Here is a 24,302-nt window from a genome sequence, read left to right on the forward strand (position 1 = left end):
CAAATAAAGGATTTTATTCACCCGCGGTGCCTGGATTGAGCTGGGAGGGGTGGGATGGAGGAGCTCTGCTGGTGGATTTGCAAACCCCGGGATCAGGTGGGAATTCTGGCCCCGTGCACCCCGTGGGGCCTTTTAGGGGGGTCCCCAAACACCTCCCATCACCCCAAACCCCCAACGGCCCCAGCAGCGAAGGAGCCGGGGCCGCTGCGGGTCCCTGCTCGCTCCAACCCGTCCCGGTGTTGCAATCCCAGGGAAGCATTTCCCAGGTAAGCCCCAGTCTGGGAACGCCCTGGGAACGTCAGGGAGGGGTGGGAGCCTCCTTAAAAACCCGGCTGGGCCGGCGGGATGGGTGCAAGGTGAGGGGAGAGCGGCGACATCGGCGCTTGAGGCCACAGCGGCGACAGACGGACACAGCGGGACCCCCGGCAGGATGCAGGTGGGAATTCCCGGAAAATTCCCGTTCCCCCGGGATGGGGAACCCGGCCTCGGCACCCTCGGGCTGGATATCAGACTGGGAAGAGCCCTGGGATGTGCCGCTGCAGGTCGGGAGGTGGAAATTCCTGGAATCCTTCGGCAGCTCCGAGAGCGGGGCCGGGCTGGAGGGACCGGCCGGGGTCACCGGGGGGAACCGGGGGGAACCGGACCGGGACCAGCGGCACCCACGGACCCTGGAGAGCTCGGCTTGGGGCTTCCAGGGTGGGGCTGGAAAAGGAGGATTTGCCAGCGGGGGTGACGGGGACGTGTCTGGCTCCCTGTCCCTGCTCTGGGCATTGGTGGCGAGGAAGGAGAGGGGAAAGAAGTGGTGGGACCGTGGTGGGACCGCGGTGGGACCGTGGTGGTGCCAGGGGAGCTGCTGGGGAGCCCCATCCCACCCTGATGGGTCTGGGTGTCACCCCAGTGTCCCCCTGGGCACCGGTGTCCCCATGTCCCATTGTGGCACCGGTGTCCCCATGTCCCATTGTGGCACCGGTGTCCCCGTGTGCCACCCGGCGAGTGTCCCCGTGCCCCCAGCTGGCCCCGGGGCTGCCGTGAGTCAGCGGCGGAGCAGCAGCCGCGCTGCCCCGAGGATGGGCTGGGCGCTGCTGGCAGGGGACAGCTGGGGACAGCTGGGGACAGGTGACACCGATGTGGGGAGTGCTGGGGGTGCCCAGGGTGCCTCTGCCCCGGTGCTGCCGAATTCCTTCGGTTCCTGGGCTGGGCTTGGAGCTGGAATCCCCGTGAGCGGCTCCCACGGCTCTGCCAGCGCCGGGACAGCTCCAGAGCCACCCTGGTACCAAAATCCTGAGAGTTGGGGACAGTCCCCAGCCCTGGCATGACAGAGTGACCCCGGGCCATGGCGCTGCAGCGACAGGGATGGCTTGGGAGGACACAGGGCCAGGCTGAGGCACGTGGGGACAAGGACGAGAGCCTGGGGCTGATCCCGGTGTCACCTCCCCGGCCTGGGGCTGGACTGGGGAGGATCAGGGTGAGGACAGGGGACAGGAGCCAAGTTGTGACACGGGGCAGGTCCTGCCTGCTCCCAGAGACAGCAGCGGGGCTGGGAACACCCTCTGGGGATGTCCCCAGAGTGGGGACAGTGCTGGGCCGCCCCTGTGTGCTCTGTGCACCCTGCAAGGTCCGTGTGGCCACTGTGGTGGTCACTGTGGTGGTCAGTGCTGTCCCCTGGGCCGGACTAAAGCAGTCTGGAAGCAGAGGGATGAACTGATCCCAGCTCTCCCCACTCGCGGCCACCGACAGGAGCAGGAAAGAGCCAAGGCCGGCCAAGGTGATGCCGTTTCCTTCCCCTCGTCACCGGGATGTGACGGGGACCATCCTGTGCTGGGCCCAGCTTAGGAAGGAGCTTCCAGGCCGGGGACAGGAGGGACAGGAGGGACAGCCCGGGCACGGAGCAGGCAGGACGGGACCCTGGGCCGGGCTCGGGGAGGAGAAGGGGGGGAGGTTCGGCAGGTCGGGACCTGCCCCGCCGGGGCTGTTCCCGCAGCCGTGAAGCAACAGGAGGGTTGGCTGGTAATTCCTGCCCCATTCCTCCCTAATGAGCCCTGGGAACGGGAGGCCGCGGCCCTGGCGCTGCTCAGCCCCGCGGCCCCGCTGCCATAATTGCCACCCTGGCCCACGCGCGGGGGCGGTGGCCCCGGGGGCACGGGCGGGGCGGGCACGGGTGGCACCGGGGAGTTCCGGGGCTGGCGCAGGTGGCGGCGAGGATTTTTTGGGAGGGGTGAAATTCTGTGGGCCCGGAGGCCCGTGGGGGTGTGCTCGCCTTTCCACGAGGATGGTTTTTGGTGCGGTTGTTCGATTTTTTTGGTTTTTTTTTTTTTTTTTTTTTAACCTGCCGGGGGTTTGGGGTGGCGACCCCCACGCGGTGACTCCAGGGAGGGTCTCATTGAGCCCCAATCCCCGCAGGCAACGATGGGCGAGTGCACGGACCTGGAATGGGCCGTGCAGGTGCTGGTGAACAATTTCGACAAGTACTCGAGCCGCTGCTGCTGCTGCAAGAACCCGCGGCGCATCAGCAAGAAGGATTTTCGGAAGATGCTGAGCTGCGAGCTCAACCACATGCTGACGGTGAGCGCGGCCTTGGGGGTCCCGCTTTTTTTTCGGGGGTCTCCCCGCCCCGAGTTCGAAACGTGAGCGGCTTCGATCTCCCCGCAGGACACCGGGAACCGCCGGGCCGCCGACAAGCTCATCTGTGACCTGGATGAGAACAAGGACGGGCGCATCAGCTTCGAGGAGTACTGGACCTTGATAGGCGGCATCGCCAGCCCCATCGCGCAGATCATCCGCCAGCAGGAGCAGAGTGTCAAACACACCAAGTAGCCACCGCTGGACCCCTCCAGGACCCGCCCCGCTCCTCCACGACCCCCGCTTTGTGCCCTCCCCGAGCCCCCCGGGGTCCCAAGGCTGTGCTGAGCAGGATGGGGGAGAAGGGGGGTGGGATTTTGGGGTGTCAGCCTCGGGGGGTTCCTCCTTGCCCTTCCACGAGGAGCAAAGGGAGAGGCTCCCCCTCCTGTGGGACGGGAATTCTGTCCGTCCTCAGCGCTCCGCTGGCAGAAATCCCAGCACGAGCAGCGCCCCCTCTCCCCTTGGGGCTCCCCCAAAAATTGGGGGGGGGGGGGGGGTCTCTTTGGGTCAAGGGCTTCCCCCCCTGCCCTGCCCGAGGCTCGCGGTCCCGGCCGGGTGGCACCACCGTGGTTATTTATTGCAGCAATAAAATTCGGAGGAGCAACCGGTGACGCTCAGGGCTCTGCCTTCCCCTCGCCCTCGTGGCCACGCCTTGCCTGGGCCAGTGACAAGGCCAGTCCCGGAGCCACCAGCGGGTGTCAGCAGACACCGCGGCCACTCCCGCAGCCTGCGGCACGGGGCGGTGGCCGCTGCCACATTTGTCGCATTTGTCACATTATTTATTATCCTCATGGGGGTCCCGGGCAAGGGGGGGGGGGGGGATCCCCAATTTCCGTCCTGCATCATCGCACACCCCTCACTCGGGATGGGAACTCCCGGGGACCCCCGGGCTGGGCAGGGCAGGGCTCACGGAGCGGCAATTCTGGCTCTTCCTGGGGATTTTCCACCGGGAAGGGACTCGGCCCTGGAGCTGCGAGCACTCCCGAACACCCCCGGGAACCCCCGAGCACCCCCGAGCACCCCCGAACACCCCCGAGTATCCCCGGGCACCCCCGAACACCTCCGGGCACCCTCGAACACCCCCAGGCACCCCCGAATAGCTCCGAGAACCCCCGAGCACCGCCGAACACTCCCGGGCACCCCCGAACACCTCCGAACACCCCCGAGCGCCCCCGGGCACTCTCGAACATCCCCGAGCACCCCCGAGAACCCTCGAACACCCCCGAGCGCCCCCGAGCGCCCACGGGCACGCCCGAGAACCCTCGAACACCCCCGAGCGCCCCCGAGCGCCCACGGGCACCCCCGAGAACCCTCGAACACCCCCGAAAACCTCCGAGCACCCCCGGGCACCCCCGAGCACCCCCGAGACGCGGGGGTGGCAGAACCGGGACCGGGACCCCCTTGCAGCCCCCCCGGCTTCGGGAGCATCGCGGGGGTCCCGAGCTCACGGAGCCCCCCCAGAGCAGCCCCGGGGTCCCGGGATGTCCCCGTGGGAGCGGCGGGGCCGGGGCTGAGTCACGGCCGAGGAATCCCCGCGGGGCGAGGCCCGGGCGTGGCTCAGCCCGGGGGGTGCGGGGCGAGCGGGGCTGGGCGGTCCCGGGGACACCGGAGATGAGGGGCTGGACCCTCGGGAGGGTGAGGGGGGGGGGGGGGTCTGTCCGGGAGGGACCCTCAGGTCCGACCCCCAAGGTTCCATTTTTGGGGTGCAGCGAAGGGGGGGAAACAATTCCGGGGTTCCTCCTCCTCCTCGTGTCCCTTCCCCAGCCCTGGGGGGGATGTGGGGGGGGTCTCGTTTGTCCTTCCAAGGGGATCCCAGAGAATTTGGGGTGTTCTCCATGGGGGTGGGACATCACCAACCCCCCTGTCCCCTGTGCCATGGCCAGCCAGTGCCACCCTTGTCCCCACTGTCCCCTCTGTCGAGGAGATCGGGACAAGGACACCGAGCTGGACTGGCAGGGGGACACGGCCCGGCTGGACTGTGCCCCAAATAAACCCGGGGTCACGCCCCCAGCCCCAAATAAACCCGGGGTCACCTACCCAGCCCCCCAAAAAACGGTGTCACTTCCTGGTGTCACCTCCCGTGTCACCCCCCGGCCCCAAATAAACCCGGGGTCACCTCCCGTGTCACCCCCCAGCCCCAAACCTCGCCCTGTTTTGGGGTCACAGGGCCCGAAGACCCCAGCCCCGCCTGCCCTTTGGCTACCGGGGCTCTCAGCAAAGTCGCCAGGGGCCAGGGCTGGTTTTGGGGGGCTCGGGGACCATCCCAGCACCCCGAACCTCGCCTTAATGAGATCTCACAGCTCGTTAGGCAAAAATGAGGCGCGGGCGAAACCGAGTGCGAGGAGCTGCTGGGAAAGCCCTGGGGGCGAGGGGGCTACCGGGGGGGGGGGGGGGCAGTGCCAGCCCCGCTGGGCTATAAATGCCCGACGTGCCCCGGGTGCCACATCCCGAGCCCTTGGCGAGCTGATCCGCGCTGACCCGGTGAGTTCTCTGCTCCCTTTCCTCCTGGAGCATCCCAAAATCCCTTCAAAACCATCCCCCAAACCCCCCAAATCCCTTCAAAACCATCCCCAAAACCCCCAAAATCCCTCCAAAATCATCCCCAAACCCCCAAAATCCCTCCAAAACCATCCCAAAACCCCCAAAATCCCTCCAAAACCATCCCCAAACCCCCAAAATCCCTTCAAAACCATCCCAAAACCCCCAAAATCCCTTCAAAACCATCCCAAAACCCCCAAAATCCCTCCAAAACCATCCCCGAAATCCCTTCAAAACCATCCCAAAACCCCCAAAATGCCTCCAAACCTGTCCCCAAAACCCCTTCAAAATCACCCTGAAAACCGTCCCCAAACCCCCAAAATGCTTCCAAAACCGTCCCCAAAACCCCCAAAACCGTCCCAAAACTGCTCCCAAGCTACCCAAAACTGCTCCCAAACCCCCAAACCGCCTCAAACCCCCCCAAATCCGCCCCAAACCGCTCCTAACCCTCTAAATCGTCCCCAAACCGTCCCAAAACCGTCCTCAAACTGCTCCAAAGCTGTCCCCAAACCGCTCCTAACCCTCTAAATCGTCCCCAAACCGTCCCCAAACCGCTCCAAAGCTGTCCCCAAACCGCTCCTAACCCCCTAAATCGTCCCAAAACCTCCCCTAAACCCCCCAAAACCATCCCAAACCACCCCCAAATCCCCCGAAATCCGATGGCAGCCCGCGCTGTGTCCCCAGGCTGGCCATGGCGTGTCCCCTGGAGCAGGCGCTGGCCCTCATGGTCACCACCTTCCACAAGTACTCGGGCAAGGAGGGCGACAAGTACAAGCTCAGCAAGGCCGAGCTTAAGGAGCTGCTGAACAAGGAGCTGCCGGTGTTCGGGAGCGTGAGTGGCCCTGGGGACAACCCGGGGGTCCCTCGGGAAGGGTTTTGGGGGGATTTGGGGGGAGAGAACCAGCCCCGGGTGCAAGGGGGGGGGTCTCTGAAATTCTGAAATTCCCCGAGTGGAACCTGCTGGATTCATCCCACCCCGTGCTCTGGGGAGCAGGAGGGACGAAGCCTCCCAAAAAGGAAATTTATTATTTTTTTTAAACCCGCGGGAATATTTTATTTTATTAAATATTTTATTAAATCACGCTCTGATTTCCATTTCTTTTTTAATTTTTTTTAACCCCCACTTCCCTTTCTCGGCTCGTGGTTTCAACTGGGTGGTGAATTTTTTTTGTTTTTTTTTTAATTTTTTGCCGAATGTTTCCACATCCTGGAGGCAATTTTGGCACTTTTTTGGCCACTGCCCAGGTCACCTCCTTCCAGAAGGACGAAAAACCCTCCCTGAGGCAGAACAGGGGAAGAGGGGTGGGCAGGGACACCCCCTCACCCCAAATCCTCTCTCCTTTGACAGAAACAAATGGACGAGGCCGAATTCAAGCGGCTCATGAACGACCTGGACCACAACAAGGACAGCGAGGTGGATTTTAAGGAATACGTTTGTTTCCTGGCCTGCATCACCATGGGATTCAACGAATTCTTCAGGGACGACCCCAGCAAGCAGCACCGCAGGAAGTGAGCAGCGACCCCGGCCCGAGCCAGCCCTGAGTGGCTTCAAATAAAAGCTTTGTCCCGGTCTGGATGAGTTCTGAGGTTTTGTTCAGGCTTTTTCCCCAAAATTCTGGGGGTTCTGTTGAGTTTTTCCCCCAATCCCGGTTGAGTTCTGTGGTTCTGTTCAGGTTCTCCCCCAATTCCTGCTCAGTTCCAGGGTTCTGTTCAGGTTTTCCCTGAATCCTGGCTGAGTTCTGTGGTTCTGTTCAGTCTTTCCCCCAAAATTCCGGGGTTGTGTTCAAGTTTCCGCCAATCCTGGCTCAGTTCCGGGGATCTGTTCAGGCTTTTCCCCCAAAATTCTGAGGTTCTGTTCATTTTCCCCCCAAAGTTCTGGGGTTTTGTTCTGGTTCTCTCCAATCCCAGCTCAGTTCCAGGGTTCTGTTCAAGTTTCTCCCGTTCCCAGCTCAATTCCGGGGTTCTATTCCAGTTCTTCCCAATCCCAGCTCAATTCCGGGTCTCCTCAATCCCAGCTCAGTTCCAGGGTTCTGTTCAAGTTTCTCCCGTTCCCAGCTCAATTCCGGGGGTTCTATTCCGGTTCTCCCCAATCCCAGCTCAGTTCTGGGGTTCTATTCCGGTTCTCCTCAATCCCAGCTCAATTCCGGGGGTTCTATTCCCGTTCTCCCCAGTCCCAGCTCAATTCCGGGGGTTTAATTCCAGTTCTCCCCAATCCCAGCTCAATTCCGGGGGTTCTATTCCGGTTCTCCCCAATCCCAGCTCAATTTCGGGGGTTCTATTCCGGTTCTCCTCAATCCCAGCTCAATTCTGGGGGTTTAATTCCGGTTCTCCCCAATCCCAGCTCAGTCTTGGGGGTTCTATTCCGGTTCTCCCCAATCCCAGCTCAGTCTTGGGGGTTCTATTCCAGTTCTCCTCAATCCCAGCTCAATTCCGGGGTTCTATTCCGGTTCTCCCCAGTCCCAGCTCAGTCTTGGGGGTTCCATTCCAGTTCTCCCCAATCCCAGCTCAATTCCGGGGTTCTGTTCCGGGTCTCCCCAGTGCTGGCCATGCCCCGCCGTTCTGTGGCCACCCGCATTGGGCACGCAGTGACTCACACTTTCCTCCGGCTCCCTGGGATTTTCCATTGCCCGGGAGGCTTTTTTCGGACAAGTTTGAGCAAAAACAGCTCTTGGATGTTCCTCCCGAACCCTTCCAGGTCCTCCCTGAGCCCCCCCAGGTCCTTCCTGAGCCCCCCAGGTCCTTCCTGAGCCCCCCAAGTTCTTCCCGAGCCCCCCCCCAAATCCTCTCGAGCCCTCCCAGGTCCTTCCAGCAGCCCCAAACTTTTCCCTGCCCCTTTCCCAGACCCTTTATAAAGAACCCCCGGAGTTTCTGCCCCTCCCAGTAATTCCCAGTAATCTCCAGTAATTCCCACTCCTTACTGGGGTGCCGAGGTTCAGCTCTGGGGGTTTCTTCTGCCCAAATGTCAAAACCCCCCCCGAACTGGGGAGGTGCCGAGGGGGGTTCGGGGAGATTTCCAATCCCCCTGGAGCATCCCGAGCTTCGTCCCCGTTTGTGTCCCCCTGGTCCCCTCAGCAGAGGAGGAGCCCGGGGGGGACACTCGGGGGCTGGAGGGGACACTCGGGGGGTCCTGCCAGGGTTGGGGGACACTCGGGGGGTTTGGAGGGGCTGGGGGACACTCTGGGACTGGGGGGACACTCGGGGTTTTTTTCCAGGGCTGGGGGGACACTCGAGGGGTTTTTTCAGGACCGGGGGCTGGGCACTGCCCGTTCCCGGTGCCCGGACACGTGCCCGGGCCACGCCGCCACCGAAACAGCTCCGTTACACAACGGAGCCCTTGGGGCGTCGTCAGGAAACAAAAAAATCCCTGCCAGGGCGACTGGAAAACAGAAAAATCCCTTGACACAAAGCTCGACATCAACCCACACGGCCAAGCCCCGCTGGGTCCCAGACACCCCCGGGGACGGGGCCAGGAACGGCGCGGGTGGCACCGGGCACCGGGCACCGGCAGCGCCCGCCCGGGGGGACGCGGTGCCCGAACCCCACCCGAACCCCGGGGGATTCTCCCGGCTCGGGGTGGTCCCTGCCCAGCCCTAGGGACTCGTTTTGCTCCTCGTGATCCAAACCACCCCCACCTTGGCAGCACCGCGGGGTTTCATTTCTCCTCCTTTTCTCCTTTTCCAGCCGTGTCCGGGCGGGCTCGGAGCCTCCTCGGCCGGGTGTGGCCCAGGCTGGGCTATAAATGCCAGGGCCTGGGGCTGGCTCCCCTTCCGCCCTGCCCGAACTCCTCCGTCTCGTCTGAACTCTCGGTGAGTCGCTTTTCCCCCTCTCATCTCACTCCAGATGTTCTCCAGATGTTGCCCACGCCGGGGTCCCCTGGCAGGGATTTCCCACCGGGGCGGAGCGGGAGGTTCCTGCTGCAGGTGCCGAGCTGGAAATTTGGATTTCACCTGCGAGGGCTGGAAAAGCACCTCGGGCCCCTTTCGCTGCCCGAGGGGGCTGCGGGCTCCCAATTTTTTCTTTATTTTGGAGATTTTGCCCAGCCCGGAGCGAGAGGGAGGAATCGGGAGGGAGGAATCCGGGATGGAGGAATCAGGGAGGGAGGAATCCGGGAGGGAGGAATCCGGGAGGGAGCGGCGCATCCCGGGCTGTGCCAAGGCCTGGGAGGGGGCACGGGGGTCCCTGGGGATGCCAAACTCCTCTGTCCCCTCCCCGTGTCCCCAGGCTTGCCGCTGTCCCCATGGCGTGTCCCCTGGAGCAGGCGCTGGCCGTGGTGGTCGCCACCTTCCACAAATACTCCGGCAACGAGGGCGACAAGTACAAGCTCAACAAGGCCGAGCTTAAGGAGCTGCTGCTGAAGGAGCTGCCGAGCTTTAGCGTGAGTGCCGCACCCCGCTGGGAAACCCGGGATTCGGGGATGTGCAAAGCCCGGTTTTAACCCCTCCTTTCCTCCTCCCCGGGCAGAAACAAACCAGCGAGGCGAGTTTACAGCAGCTCATGAGCAACCTGGACTGCAACAGCGACAGCGAGGTGGATTTCCAGGAGTACGTGACCTTCCTGGCCTGCATGGCCATGATGTGCAATGACTTCTTCCAGGACCTCCCGGACAAGATGCCACGCAGGAAGTGAGGGCAGGGCGCTGTCACCCCCGCCGGGACCCTCCCGTTGTCCCCCCCGATGTCATTTCAATAAAGTTTGATTAATTAAGTTTATTTTTTTTTTTTTTCCCCGGGGGTTTCTGTCCCCGGGGCCGCGGTGTTGGCGCTGGTGGAAGCCCCCGTGCCCTCTCTGCCGGTGCCAGGCTGGCTCTGGCTCTGCCCAGGGGTGGATTCCGCGTTCCCCGAGGGCTCCTGAGCCGCTCCCGAGCCGCTCCCCGGCCGGGCTGAGTCAGCCCTGCCCGGATCCTGCATTCCCAGCCCCTCATTCCCTGTCCCTGCATTCCCTTTTCCTGCATTCCCAGCCCCTCATTCCCTTTTCCTGCGTTCCCTTTTCCTGCATTCCCTGTCCCTGCATTCCCTGTCCCTCATTCCCTTTTCCTGCGTTCCCTTTTCCTGCATTCCCTGTCCCTGCATTCCCGGTCCCTCATTCCCTTTTCCTGCATTCCCTGTCCCTCATTCCCGGTCCCTCATTCCCTGTCCCTCATTCCCGGTCCCTCATTCCCGGTTCCCTCATTCCCACCCACTGGATCTCCCCCCGGGACCGGGATCCCGGCTCCGAGCTGGATTCCCGATTCTCAGCATGCTCGGGGTGTGTCCCTCACCTGTCGCGGTGTCACCTTTGTCCCCTCCCCACCCCCGGGGGATCCGGTTCTGTTCCTGCCCGGGGTGCGGGCACTTCCCGGTGCTCCGGGCGAACCCAGCCCAGCCCAGCCCGGCCCGGCCCGGCTCCGTTCCCGTTCCTGCCCCGAGTGCGGGCACTTCCCGATGCTCCGGGCCAGCCCATCCCGGTCCCGGTCCCGGTCCTGCCCGGGGTTCGGACACTTCCCGATGCTCCGGGCCATCCCATCCCATCCCATCCCATCCCAGCTCAGCCCATCCCGGCCCGGTTCCGGTTCCGGTTCCGGGTTCGGACCCTTCCCGGTGCTCCGGGCCAGCTCAGCCCGGCCCGGCCCCGGTTCCGGTTCCGGTTCCGTTCCTCTCCCCCTTTTCTCTCGCCAAGGAAAGCTTTTCCAGATGTGGCCGTGCCCCCTCTCCGCCACCTTCGTGCTCAGCTCGGGGACAGCGGCGGTGGCACCAGGGGACAGGAGGGGAGGGGACGGCCCCGGGCTGGCGCTCAGGGTGGAAATTTGGGAAAATTCCTCCTGGAAAGGGCGGCCAGGACCTGGCAGGGGCTGCCCAGGGGGGTTTGGAGTGGCCAGCCCTGGAGGTGTCTGAGGTGCTCCTTGTCCCCTCCCCATGGCACACAGGTGTCCCCTCCCCATGGCACACAGGTGTCCCTGTCCCCTCCCAATGGCACACAGGTGTCCTTGTCCCCCTAGCACACAGGTGTCCCCTCCCCATAGCACACAGGTGTCCCTGTCCCCATGGCACACAGGTGTCCTTGCTCCCATAGCACACAGGTGTCCCTGTCCCAATGGCACACAGGTGTCCCTGTCCCCATGACACACAGGTGTCCCCTCCCCATGGCACACAGGTGTCCCTGTCCTAATGGCACACAGGTGTCCCCTCCCCATGGCACACAGGTGTCCCTGTCCCAATGGCACACAGGTGTCCTTGTCCCCATAGCACACAGGTGTCCCCTCCCCATAGCACACAGGTGTCCCTGTCCCCATAGCACACAGGTGTCCCTGTCCCCATGGCACACAGGTGTCCCCTCCCCATGGCACACAGGTGTCCCTGTCCCCATGGCACACAGGTGTCCCTGTCCCCATGGCACACAGGTGTCCTCTCCCCATGGCACACAGGTGTCCCCTCCCCATGGCACACAGGTGTCCTTGTCCCCATGGCACACAGGTGTCCCTGTCCCCATGGCACACAGGTGTCCTCTCCCCATGGCACACAGGTGTCCCCTCCCCATGGCACACAGGTGTCCCTGTCCCCATGGCACACAGGTGTCCCTGTCCCCATGGCACACAGGTGTCCTCTCCCCATGGCACACAGGTGTCCCCTCCCCATGGCACACAGGTGTCCCTGTCCCCATGGCACACAGGTGTCCCTGTCCCCATGGCACACAGGTGTCCCTGTCCCTCCCCGCGTGGCCCGGCCACGCCCTCACACATCCCCGGGCCTGTCCCAGCCCGTGTCCCTGACAGGTCACCCGTGTCCCTCTGCCCAGCCCACGCGTGTCCCCTTCCCTTCCCGGCAGGGACGCGCCCGTCCCCATCCCAGACCTGTCCCTTTGTGTCCCTCTTTTGCAATTTTGTGTTTTTCTGGCACCGGTTCCTCGTGCCCTGGGATTACGAGGCTGGCAGGGGGAGGTTTCACCACCGCTGCCATTCCCACTTCCCAAAATTCTTAATGACCAGCACGGGGCTGGAGGCTGCTCAGCGGCCCCCTCAGCCACTGGGGGTTCACTGGGGACACTGGGGACACTGGGGACACTGGGGACACTGGGAGGGCTCCACGTGAGGCACTGGCGACACTTGGGGGACATCTGGGGGTGGCAGCGTTTGTCAATGCCCTGGGTCATCACCAGGCAGCAATTCCAGCTGCCGGGAAGTGTCACCTCCCAGGAGCAGCTGGCACAGCTCCCGTGTGCCAGGATGGGTGCCCAGGATTGACTCCCTGGGTTCAGGGGGAACCTCCCTCATGGAGGGGTGGGGGTGTGCAAATCCAGCAGCCAAATTCACCAAAAACATCAGTGACAATCCACATGCCCTGCTGGGTAAAGCTGCTCCCCCACAAAAAAAAATCCCACTGGAGACCCCTCGCCCAGAAAATTCCCTCTGCCTTTATCTCCATCAAACACTCGGGGAATGTTCCAGAAAAGCCATCCCTGATTCTGTTCTTCCTGTGTCATCCCTGTCCCCCTGTGCCATCCCTGTCCCATTGTGCCATCCCTGTTCCCTCCGTGCCATCCCTGTCCCCCTGTGCCCTCCCTGACCCCTCAGGCCTCTCACCAATCTCATTTTTGGCGTTTCCTTGTTTTGCCTGACATATTTGGGGCTTCCCCTCCCTCGATAACAGTTCCTGGAGCTGGGCGAGGAATCCTGGGCGTGCTGAGCTGCCTTGCACAATTCCCGGGGTGTTTGGCCCGGAGGGAACCCGAGGAGGACAGGAGGGAATAAAAGGCGCCGTGCCCAGCTCAGCATCACTCAGTCCTGCTGCTCCTCTCCGTCCTGCGCGTCCTCCGCCGATCCCAGCGCTCCTCAAGGTGAGCAGCTCCTCCCAGGCAGCTCCAGGAGCTGATCCCCATCCTGGAATTCCATCCAATCTTTGTCCCTTCCTTCCCAGCAGGATGAAAACCGACCTGGAGCTGGCGCTGGAATGCGCCGTCAACGTTTACCACCGGTACGCGCTGCAGCGCCCCTTGGACGATTACCTGAGCAAGGACGAGTTCTCCAAACTGCTCAAGGAGACGGCCGAGCCCTTCCTGAGGAACACGGTGCCGGTGAGACCCCAGAAATGTGGGGGGAAAAGGAGGGGAAGGGGTTTGGAAGATTCTCTCATTCCCGGGGTGTTGGGAAGGGGCACCTTGTGCTAGGCTGAGCCTAGAGCTCAGTCAGCCCGGCCTGGCATCCCAGTCTGGGGTGGGTGACACTCCAACCTGGGGTGGGTGACACTCCAACCTGGGATTGGTGACACTCCAACCTGGGATCAGTGACATTCCAATCCGGGATCAGTGACACTGATGGATGTTGGACACTTCCAGGGATCCTTGGGGATGGGGAAGCTGCCGTAGGTGGATTTTGGAGTTTTTTTTGGGGGGGATTTTTTGGGGGGGTTCAGCCCAGCTCTGGGGACAGGCAGGGTGACCCCGAGCTGACTCTGCCCCTGTTTGTGCCCCCCACAGCCCAACACGAGCACCGAGAGCTACATCAACCAACTCTTCACCAAAGCTGACGCCAACCACGACGGCCGCCTCAAATTCACCGAGTTCCTGAGCACGCTGAGCCTCGTGGCCATCGATGCCCACAACAGGTCCCACGAGGGGCCTGGGGGTGACCACGGCCACGACCACGACCACGGCCACGACCACGGCCACGGCCACGGCCACAGCCACCGTCACTGAGTGGAAATGTCACCTGCAGTGGCCACGGGACTCTGAGTCCCCCCAGCAGCCCCAGCCCTCGCCTGGAGCCAAACCTTTGTCACCTGCTTCTGCTTTTGTGGCACTGAAATAAATAAAATTTACTCTGAGCACCAAATCCAGCTGTGTTCCGTGTGCTGGGGTCTCCGGGGAGGGGGTGATGCCCACTCGTGATTAAACGGGGATAAATTGATTAATTATTAATGGGAAAAGCAACGGGAAGGGGAGAGGGGCACAGGGGGAGTTTGTTTTGGGTAAGGGGGGGTCAGGACAAGGCATTGGGGGGTCCCCACTGAGCCGAGGGGGCTCCTGGAGGGTGTCAGACCCCGCGGTGACCCCAAACCTCGGCAGGTGGGGAGGGGGCAGCACCCCTTGAGTTTGGGGGCTCCGGGGTAGGAACAGGCACAGGAACATTCCCAGTTCGTCCCAGTCCCACTTGGGACCAGCTCTGGGAAGTGTCAGGGGTGAAACAGAACTGGGGGGGCTGGGGGGGGGGTCCTGTCCCTCCCCAGGGCTGGGCCAAGACCCAATCCTGGATCTGGGGGTGTCACATTTTAGGGGTGTCACATTCTGGGGGTGCCACATCCCAGGGGTGTCTGGGATAATTCTGGAACCCCCAAACCAACCCAGCAGCCCCGGCAGAGCCCAGAACGAGCCCGAGGGGCTCTGGGGGCTCCTGGGGCTCCATCCCAGGAGCTGCTGGGTGGAACAGCAGCTCTGCAGAATAAATCGAACATTTCGTGGTTTGAGACAATGAAATCTCCGTGGGTTTGGGATCCCCCTGGCCACGACACACCTGAAGCCACCGTGGGCTCCTGGGGATGGAACTGGAGTGGGGAAAAACTCCTGGATCCGTCAGTGAGGGCAAAACCTCCAACAACTCCAACATCGGCCAAAACCTGTCCTGGGTTTGGGTTTTACAGGGGACACAGGACAGCTCTGACTTTGGGGAGCAGCTCTTGTCCCTCTCTGTCACCCCAGGGTCACCCGGGCATCACTGCCCTGGTAGGGCTGGGCTGCGACCCCCGTGGGTTTTAGGGAAAAAAATGGGAAAGTCGGGAAAAGTGGGAAAGTTGGGAAAAAGGCTGAGTGTGGGAGCTGGAAAAGAGCAGCTGGGGAACGGGGGTGAAATTTGGGATGGGTGTTTGGGATTTGGAAGTTTGGGATGGGTGATACTCCAATCTGGGATGGGTGACACTCCAATTGGGATCGGTGACACTCCAGTCTGGGATGGATGACACTCACCAAGGAGCAGGTCCGGGAAACAAAAGGAGCAATGAATGAGTCAGGGATACGGGAACCAAATCCCTGCCATGCCCTGGGGCCTCGGGATTATCCCCAAACAGGGATGGGCACCCCGGTTCGGGCTGGTCCTTCCCTTTTCCTCAGACCCATTGTCTGATTTTTTAATCATCTCATTGTCTGCTCGTCTCGTCCCTAATGTGAGTGGCACGGAGGTGACAATTGCAAAACCCGTGGTGGTTCCTGCACCAGCCAGAAAAGATCCCGACCTTGGGTTTTCTCCTGGTTTTGTGCTCGGTTTCCTCCAGAAAAATCTCTGGAGCGAGAGCAGAGGTCTGGTACAAACGGGAAACAATGGAAAATGTTCTGGAAAACAGAAAACAAGTTATAAAACCCAGATGAGTTGTCTTGGGCGGTGTCCAACCAGTTGGGGTTGTGGAAAACAGAAATCACATTGAAAATTCATCCAAGGGACAAAGCTCTCCCTGTTTCCATGTGAAGCAGCCCAATTTGCAGAAGGAAAATGTGCACATTTTTTTTTTTTTTTTTTTGGTCACTTTGCAAAACTCCCCCAAGTTTTTGGCAACTCCTGGCCTTGCCCTCCACACCGAGGTGTGACAAACGCGGGGTTTTTCCCCTCCCTGAGCCCTGTCAGAGGTGACAGAGGGGAGAAGCACAACATTTCCAAAGCCTGGTGGGTGCAACCAGGAACTGCCAGCACAGGAATGAGGCCGGGAGGGGCTCCAGGGTCCCACCTGGCAATTTCCAGGTGCGGGAAATGTGAACTCAAGCCGATGCTTGTGGCAGGTGTGTCCCAGCTCTGATGAAACAGGACCTCAGACAGGTATAAAAGATGTGCTGCAGCCTCCCAGGTCACAGCAACCGATCCATCCCCTGCAAACCCTCCTCGGACTCCAGGGTGAGTAGGACGGGGATGGTCCTTGCAGGGGGAAATGAGGGAGAGGTGGTTTGGGAGCCCAGCCCTTGGGGTAGAGCAGGAGCTTGTTTGGGGTTGGATAACGAGCGCCAATTAATGGGATTTTGGTGCCATCTTCGCTGCAGGCACCACTAATTCTGTTCCCTCTGCCCTAAACCTTCGGTCAGTGGCCTCACCTGAAAAAAAAAAACCCAGGTGTGTAGGAACAAGCTGCAGAGCTGAACTGGAGCCATAACCCAGCAAAATCCCCAAATCCCCCCATTTCCTGCTCCACACCGAGTGGCTGGAGGGCTCAGCCCCGGCAGGACGAGACTCCAGGTTCAGCTCCAGGTGCAGCTCAGATTCAGCTCAGATTGAGCTCCAGGTGCAGCTCAGATTGAGCTCCAGGTGCAGCTCAGATTGAGCTCCAGGTTGAGCTCAGATTCAGCTCCAGGTGCAGCTCAGGTTCAGCTTCAGATTCAGTTTTCCAGGTTGATCTCCATGTTCAGCTCAGGTTGAGCTCCAGGTTGAGCTCCAGGTTTAGTCCAGGTTCAGCTCAGGTTTAGTCCAGGTTCAGCTCAGGTTGAGCTCCATGTTCAGCTCAGGTTTAGTCCAGGTTCAGCTCAGATTCAGTTCCATGTTCAGCTCAGATTCAGTTTTCCAGATTCAGCTCCAGGTTTAGTCCAGGTTGAGCTCCAGGTTCAGCCCAGATTCAGCTCCAGGTTTAGTCCAGGTTGAGCTCCAGGTGCAGCCCCCGCTGATTTTTGGCCGCTCTCACATCGCCCCCCTTTGTCCCCTGTCCCTGCAGGTCGTTGCAGAGCTCAGCCATGTCCTCCAGCAGCCGCAGCCAGCCCGGGGCCCGGCAGTTCCCCGGGAATTGCACCTTGGAGAGGGCCCTGCAGACCGTGGTGGATGTTTTCCACCAGTACAGCAGCCGCCAGGGCGAGCTGGACCTGCTCAGCATCGGAGACTTCAGGACCCTGCTGACAGAACAGGCACCGAACTTCCTGGGGACCTGCGTGAGTGAGGGGACAGTCCCGAGGGGACAATCCTGAGGGGACGGGGGGACAATCCTGAGGGGACAATCCTGAGGGGACAGGGGGACAATCCTGAGGGGACAGGGGGGACAATCCTGAGGGGACAATCCTGAGGGGACAGGGATGGAGGACAGGGGGGACAATCCTGAGGGGACAGGGGGACAATCCTGAGGGGACAGGGGGACACAGGAGAGATTTCTGATCACGCCCAGCCTGGGGTCACCCCCTGCTCTTCCTCCTGCCCTGGGCAGCCACGGGGGCTTGGGACAAAATCCGGTCCCCTCTGGGCTTTAACCCGGGACTAAGAGTGAAGGGTTTAAATTGGGACTAAGGGTGAGAGGTTTAACCTGGGACACCCCACAGCTTCCAGAACCTTCCCAGGGCTGGGCAGGACCCACCCAGCTCCGTTTTCCCCACGGGGGTGGATCCGAGCAGGGACTTGACCCCAACCGTTGTCCCCCAATTTTAGGACAGGAACCGGGCTGGCTACTTGGACAAATTGTTCCAAGAGACCGACCTGAACAAGGACAAGGAGCTGAGCTTTGAGGAATTCACCATCGTGCTGAGCAAGCTGGCAGACGACGCTCACCGCATCAGCCACGGCTCCGAGCGCTGCGGGCCGGACCGGGACTGAGCCTGGGGACCCCAAAACGGAGCCTGGGGACCCCAAAACGGAACCTGGGACCCCAAAACTGAGCCTGGGGACACCAAAACCGGGCCGGGGCAGCTTTGGGAATGGGGCTGTGGCTGATCCCCGCCTGCCTGGGACAGCCTGGACACAATAAAGCATCGCTTGGAATCCTGTGGGATTTTCGTGTCTCCTCGTCCATCCCCGCGGTGGGAGGCGGGGTCAGAGCGGGGCTGTTGGAAATTGAGGGTTTTTAGAGTTTTTTTTTTTTTTTTTTTTTTTTTTTTTAAGGTTTTTGGGGGCACTTCCTGAGATTGCACCAAAATTCTGCAACGTTCCCGGACACCCGCGTTGTGAAACGTTCCAGAGGTTCCAGAACCTTCCCCCCCAACCCTTGTTGTGAAATGTTCCAGATGTGAAATGTCCCTGCCATCTCCAGATGTTCCAGAACCCCCTCCAGCTGTGACATGGGAGCTGGGGCACAGAATTTTGGGATCATTTCACTCAGGAATCCCCTGCAGGGTCGAGTCCAGCCTGTGGATTTGGTCACTCAGGGCAGTGTCCATCCCCTCCCCCGGTCACCCAGACCCGCTTTTGTTTTGGGCTCCCCTCGCTGTCCGAGCCCAGCCTAAGCCGGGCAGGTTAAGCCAAGCCTAAAGCGGCGTGCTGAGTCAGCACTGTCGTGAGGAAACAGAAGAAATTCTCGTTTTGCTCCCAAACCCGGCAGCTCCGAGCCTCTGGCACGCCCCGAGAGCCGAAAAACAAACAAGGAACAAAATAAGAAACAACAATGGAAAAAAAAAAACCAAAAAATACAAAGGGAGGATGAAGCCCTGGAAATAAAAAAAATAATAAAAAAAAAAATTAAAAAATAAAGGAACTTTCAGCCACACCTGGGCTCTGCACACCTGAGCCTCTGCCATGCTGAGAGACAAAAAACAAACGAGGAACAAAACAAGAAAACAAAACAAAACAAACCACAAAGGGAGGATAGAGCCCTGGAAATAAAAATAAATAAAAAGAAATAAAAATAAAAATGCACCTTCCAGCCACACCTGAGCCTCTGCCACACCGAGGAAAAACAACACACACACACAAAAAAAACACATGCAAAGCGAGGACAGAAATAAAAAATAATAAAAAAATAGAAATAGAATTAAAATAGAAATAAAAATGAAATAGAATTAAAATAGAAATAAAAATAGAATAGAAATAGAAATTCTTGCACCATGTCATTTTTTGGTTTGTCTCGTTCTCTTCTGCTTTTGCTCAGAGCAAACGGATTTTTTTGTGTCCGGGCTTGGTTGTTTATTACATTTTATTAAAAATGACAGAAAGTTCAGCAGCACTTCCAGCCACCTGCTAGGGGACATTTTGGGGACATTTCAGGGATATTTTGGGGACATTTCGGGGCTCGGTGGAGCTGGGCAGGCTCTGGGTGTTTTCACCCCCCGGGCACAGGGAACCAGCCCTGGGAAGGAGCTGGAAATTTGGGGGATTTGGGAAAAATCCCAAAAGAAAGCGGAATTTAATGAGAGCTGGGGGAGGGGACAGAGGACAAAGCCACCCCCACCTGTGACACCCCAAACTTGCGGGAAAAGCCACAGATCCCTTTTTTTTTTTTTTTTTTTGGGGTGAGGAGGGGGGAACTTCCCGGAGCCTTGAGCAACCTCGGGGGACAGGACGGGGACATTTCACAAGGGCTGGGCTATAAGAGGACACCGCGGTGGCACCGGTGCCACCCGTGCCCACCCGGGGGACATCGCCACCATGAGCAAGGCAAGTCCGGGGTGGGGTTTTTGGGGAGATTTTTGGGGTCTTTTCCAGGACATCGGGGCCGGGAGGATCCCCGGGGAGCCGCTCCTGAACCCCACACCCGTCCTGGAGGAGATGGCGACACCACAGAGGCTCCTGGATGTCACCTCTCGTCCCCAAAAAGGGTTTTTTGGGGTGTTGTCACCTGTTTTGTGTCCCCTAAAAGGGTTTTTTGGGGTGTTGTCACCTGCTCTGTGTTCCTTAAAAGTATTTTTGTGGTTTTTGGGGTGCTATCACCTGGTTTGTGTCCCCTAAAAGGGTTTTTTGGGGGTTTTTGGGGTGTTATCACCTGCTCTGTGCCCCACTGAGGGTTTTTGGGGTGTTGTCACTGCTCTGTGTTCCCTAAAAGTATTTTTGTGTTTTTTGGGGTGTTATCACCTGTTTTGTGTCCCCAAAAAGGGTTTTAGGGGTGTTGTCACCTCCTCAGTGTCCCTACAGAGAGTTTTTGGGGTTTTGAGGGGATTTTGGGGGTTTTTGGGGTGTTGTCACCCACTGTGCTTGGTTTCTCAGCAAAGCCAGGCTTAGCAAGGCTCAGTCTGGGGCACAAAGCACCTCTCGCTCACAGCTCAGAGCCTGGAAAATCCTGGAATAAATGAGAGACAGAAGTCTCGATATTCAGCAAAATTGAGATTTCTTTATTTGATATAGAAAAAGCAAGCTGGGCAACTCCACGCTCCACCCAACCTGGGTTTGAAGCCTTTTCTTATATTGTGGTTTCTCGTTGTAATCAATAATTTTTGGTTTTTTGTTTTTTTGTTTTTTTTTTTTTTTTTTGTTTTTTTGGTTGTCATAAGCAGTGGTGGTTGAATAAATATCCTTACACAAATTCACAAAAATTTTGGGCGATAATCAGTCACAGGTTTGGGAGTCTGGTGCTTGCAGAGAAGGTTTAGGAGTTTGGTTTTTGGGATTGGCAGCATCGATCACACAAAGGCGGGAACGGATATTGGAAAATCATTGATCAGACAAAGGCAGGAAGGGTTATTGGAAAATCATTGATCAGACAAAGGCAGGAAGGGTTATTAGAAAATCCGATTTTGCAAGCTGGTAGCCGATACAATTTATTTGGAAAACATAATATAATGTAACATAATACAACATAACAATGTGATTTTAAATTAAGAATTATTTTATCATATAATTTCCTTTATTTAGTGCCCATGCTTAATTCAGAGCTGAATATTCTGGTTTTATACAAACCCCGACGTTTTCGTGATTAACACGAAATCTTTTATCGACGCTCACGATCCCAGCCCCGCTGTGCCCATCCCGGATTTCCCGGGATATTTAATCCCGTTTTTTCCCAGGCCCAGCAGAGCCAGGAGCCGCTGTCGGAGCTGGAGAAGGCCATGGACACCATCATCGATGTGTTCCACCAGTACTCCCGGCGGGAAGGGGACAGGGACACGCTGAGCAGGAAGGAGCTCAAGCTGCTCATCGAGAAGCAGCTGGCCAATTACCTGAGGGTGAGGAGGGACCCCAGGGTCCCCTGGGTGTCACCTGGGTGTCCCTGGGTGTCACCTGAGTGTCCCTTGGGTGTCCCTGGGTGTCCCTGAGTGTCACCTGGATGTCCCTGAGTGTCCCCTGGGTGTCCCCTGGATGTCCCTGGGTGTTCCATGGGTGTCTTTGGGTGTCCCCTGGGTGTCCCTGAGTGTCCCCTGGGTGTCCCTGGATGTCCCTGGGTGTTCTATGGGTGTCTTTGGGTGTCCCCTGGGTGTTCCTGGGTGTTCCATAGGTGTCCCTCGGTGTCCCAGGATGTCCCCAGAATGTCTCCGGGTGTCCCTGGGTGTCCCCTGGGTGTCCCCTCGCTGTCCCCAGGATATTCCTGGGTGTCCCCTGCATGTCTCTGGATGTCCCTGGATGTCCCCTGGGTATCCCTGAGTATCCCCTGAGTGTCCCCTGGGTGTCCCTGGGTGTCCTTGGGTGTCTCTGAATGTCCCTGGGTGTTCCATGGGTGTTCCCTGAGTGCCCCCTGGGTGTCCCTGGGTGTCCCCTCGCTCTCCCCAGGATATTCCTGGGTGTCTCTGGATGTCCCTGGGTGTCTTTGGGTGTTCCCTGGGTGTCCCTGAGTATCCCCTGAGTGTCCCTGGGTGTCCTCAGGATGTCCCTCGGTGTCCCCTCGATGTCCCCAGGATATTCCTGGGTGTCCCTCGGTGTCCCAGGATGTCCCTGAGTGTCCCCTGGGTGTCCCCTGGGTGTCCCCTGGGTGTCCCCTGGGTGTCCCCTGGGTGTCCCCAACCACCCCAAAACCTTCTCCATGAAGGAGCCCCCAAAGCTCACAGGGTGACCCCGCAGCCCCTTCTCTGCACAAATCAGGATCGTGGTTCCCGAAATCTCCTTTTCCCTGGAAACCACAGCAGGAGCAGAGCCCAAAGCCCCTCTTGGAAAAAATTCTTTAGGAACTCGCTTCCCTAAAGCCCCTTGTGGTTTTTTATTTTATGTTATTTTAATTTTTTTAATTTTTTTTTGTTTGTTGTTGTTTTGTTGGTTTTCATTTGAACTTGCTTCCCTGAAGCCAAAAAAAGAGCTCCTTTTAAAAATTTTTATTTTGATATTTTTATTGTTCCTTTTATCTTCATTTTAATTTTTACTTCTTTTTCTTTTCACTTTAAATGTTTATTTCAATTTATTATTATATTTACATTTGCATTTACATTTACATTTACATTTATACTTACATTTACATTTATATTTACATTTACATTTATATTTACATTTACATTACTATTTCTATTTATATTTCTATTTACATTACTATTTCTATTTCTATTTCCATTTAAATTTATCTTTATTTTTACATTTACATTTATTTTTACATTTACATTTATATTTACATTTACATTTATTTTTATTTTTACATTTACATTTATATTTACATTTACATTTATATTTACATTTAAATTTATTTTTATTTTTACATTTACATTTATATTTATATTTACATTTATATTTACATTTATTTTTACATTTAAATTTATTTTTACATTTACATTTACATTCATATTTCCATTTATTTTTCATTTTTTTTTCATTTTTATTTCAATTTACATCCCACATCCCCAAACCCCAAGCAAAAAAAAAATAATTTTTTTTTTAAATTTTTTTGTGCGGGAATTTTTGAATTTTGCGAGAACTCCGCCCTCACCCTGTCCCGTTGTCCCCGGCAGCACGTGAAGAACAAAGCCACCATCGAGCAGATCATGAAGGACCTGGATGTCAACAAGGACGAGCAGCTCAGCTTTGGGGAGATGATGCTGCTGGTGACGCGCGTCACCTGCGCCACCCACGAGCACCTGCACGAGGTGGAGGAGCATCAGCATCAGCATCAGCATCAGCATCAGCATTGAGGCAGCACAACCCCCCACCCAAAAAAAAAAAATTCCCAAAAAAATCCCTCCCCCAAAAAATAAAAAATCTCTCCCCCCCAAATACAAAAAATCCCTCCCCCAAAAAATAAAAAAAAAACCCCAAAACCAAAAAAATCCCTCCCAAAAAACAAAAAATCTCCCCACCAAAAAAAAATCCCCCCAAAAAACCAAAAAAATTCCCCCCCAAAACCCAAAAAACCCCCCAAAAACCAACAACAAAAACCCCCCAAAACAAAAAATAAAACCCCAAAACAAAACAAACCCCAAAAATCAACCCCCCCCAAAAAACCAAAAAAATCCCCCCCAAAAAACAAACAAAAAAAACCCCAAAAAACACCCCCCAAAAAATCAAAATTCAACCCCCGCCCACCTCCCTCCCTCTCCGCTGCCGAATAAAGATTTTTTTTTTTTTTTTCCGAAGCTCACCTTTGCCTCTCTGCTCTTTCCTCACCTGCAGCCAGGTGAATCCAATCTTGGCGTGAGCTCCGCGGGTTGGGGTTGGAAAAATCTGAAAGGATTTTCTGCATTTCCGAGTGGTGGGAAAAAAAAATAAAAAAAAAAAAAATAAAAAACTCGCAAGTTTTGGCCTGGAAATTCTTCCCGGTTTTCCTAAGGCTGAGCTGAGCTGCTGGGCAGGAGCTGGGAGGGAAGGATGGGCAGGGGTGATTTGTAATTTATTGAGGAAAACACTTTTTAGGTTTTTTTTTTGCCCTTTTTAGGGTTTTTTTGGCCCTTCTTAGGCTTTTCCCCCCACCCCCTTTTTAATATTTTTTTTTGCCCTTTTTAGGCTTCCCCCCCCTTGTAGATTTTTTTTTACACTTTTTAGTTTTTTTTTTTCCCTTTTTAGTTTTTTTTTTCTACCCTTTTTAGGTCATTTTGGCTCCACGTTTGAGGGTGGACTCGTTAAATTTTGTGCTTTGTGAGGAGAACAAGAAACAACCCCAATTCCTCACTCGGAACACCCCAAATTTGCGCCTAAAAATATTCATTTATTAATCAATATCTGCTTCCCAGAGGCGAAAAAAAACAAAAAAAAAATTATCTGGAAACATCGATGGAGCAACTCCTGATTTCCAAACCCCTGTCGGGACAGGAAAAGGAGCGGGGGCGATTTCCCAAGGGTGACTCGGAGCCCTGAAATCGCTCAGCTCCGGGAAGGAACTTTCCAGAAGCTTCCCCAAAGCAGCCGGGCTGAAGCAAGACCCCCAAAAATGACACAAGAGATCCCCGGGTTTGCTTCACCCCCGGGGTTGCTTCAGCTTCCTTTGGGGTGTTTTTTTTTTTTTTTTTGGGTTTTGACACCCCAAAATGTCGAATTCGTCCTGACCAGGTTAAATGTGCTGCAGGAGCGGCGTCTCCTCAGCCCCCAAACCGGGAACCCTAAAACCGGGGAGCCCTAAAATCAGGAATCCTAAAACCAGGGAGCCCCAAAATCAGGGAGCCCCAAATCCAGG

General features: G+C 57.2%; 6 protein-coding genes across 7 annotated transcripts; all 6 read left to right on the forward strand.

Annotated features, from left to right (window-relative positions):
• Window positions 1-1,815: 1,815 nt before the first annotated feature.
• On the forward strand, window positions 1,816-3,220 carry S100A16 (S100 calcium binding protein A16). Its single transcript, XM_088181084.1, has 3 exons — window positions 1,816-1,892; window positions 2,401-2,562; window positions 2,650-3,220. Exons 2-3 carry the CDS (start codon window positions 2,407-2,409, stop codon window positions 2,812-2,814), a joined length of 321 nt encoding a protein of 106 aa, XP_088037210.1. The 5' UTR covers window positions 1,816-1,892; window positions 2,401-2,406; the 3' UTR covers window positions 2,815-3,220.
• A 2,628-nt stretch (window positions 3,221-5,848) lies between these two features.
• On the forward strand, window positions 5,849-6,672 carry LOC106862341 (protein S100-A4-like). Its single transcript, XM_014891290.2, has 2 exons — window positions 5,849-5,989; window positions 6,506-6,672. The coding sequence occupies exons 1-2, from the start codon at window positions 5,849-5,851 to the stop codon at window positions 6,668-6,670; spliced, it is 306 nt and encodes a 101-aa protein (XP_014746776.2). The 3' UTR covers window positions 6,671-6,672.
• A 2,178-nt stretch (window positions 6,673-8,850) lies between these two features.
• LOC106862340 (protein S100-A4-like) lies at window positions 8,851-9,861 on the forward strand. Its single transcript, XM_014891288.2, has 3 exons — window positions 8,851-8,963; window positions 9,379-9,532; window positions 9,619-9,861. The coding sequence occupies exons 2-3, from the start codon at window positions 9,395-9,397 to the stop codon at window positions 9,781-9,783; spliced, it is 303 nt and encodes a 100-aa protein (XP_014746774.1). The 5' UTR covers window positions 8,851-8,963; window positions 9,379-9,394; the 3' UTR covers window positions 9,784-9,861.
• Window positions 9,862-13,050: 3,189 nt separating this feature from the next.
• LOC106862311 (protein S100-A12-like) lies at window positions 13,051-13,824 on the forward strand. Its single transcript, XM_014891254.2, has 2 exons — window positions 13,051-13,203; window positions 13,606-13,824. Exons 1-2 carry the CDS (start codon window positions 13,051-13,053, stop codon window positions 13,822-13,824), a joined length of 372 nt encoding a protein of 123 aa, XP_014746740.2.
• A 1,709-nt stretch (window positions 13,825-15,533) lies between these two features.
• On the forward strand, window positions 15,534-17,846 carry LOC106862346 (protein S100-A7A-like). Of its 2 annotated transcripts, XM_088154709.1 has the most exons (4): window positions 15,534-15,778; window positions 15,892-16,003; window positions 16,809-17,019; window positions 17,507-17,846. In XM_088154709.1, the coding sequence occupies exons 3-4, from the start codon at window positions 16,828-16,830 to the stop codon at window positions 17,669-17,671; spliced, it is 357 nt and encodes a 118-aa protein (XP_088010835.1). In that variant the 5' UTR covers window positions 15,534-15,778; window positions 15,892-16,003; window positions 16,809-16,827; the 3' UTR covers window positions 17,672-17,846. The 2 variants fall into 2 exon arrangements, with proteins under 2 accessions (XP_088010835.1, XP_088010834.1); XM_088154708.1 differs by having other exon boundaries at window positions 15,534-16,003.
• Window positions 17,847-19,307: 1,461 nt separating this feature from the next.
• Window positions 19,308-23,423, forward strand: LOC148220775 (protein MRP-126-like). The gene is made up of 3 exons (XM_088154710.1): window positions 19,308-19,444; window positions 20,788-20,946; window positions 22,648-23,423. Exons 1-3 carry the CDS (start codon window positions 19,436-19,438, stop codon window positions 22,825-22,827), a joined length of 348 nt encoding a protein of 115 aa, XP_088010836.1. The 5' UTR covers window positions 19,308-19,435; the 3' UTR covers window positions 22,828-23,423.
• Window positions 23,424-24,302: the final 879 nt, after the last annotated feature.

The sequence above is a fragment of the Sturnus vulgaris genome, chromosome 31, assembly GCF_052056855.1.
Source record: "Sturnus vulgaris isolate bStuVul1 chromosome 31, bStuVul1.hap1, whole genome shotgun sequence".
NCBI classification, from domain to species: Eukaryota; Metazoa; Chordata; class Aves; order Passeriformes; family Sturnidae; genus Sturnus; species Sturnus vulgaris.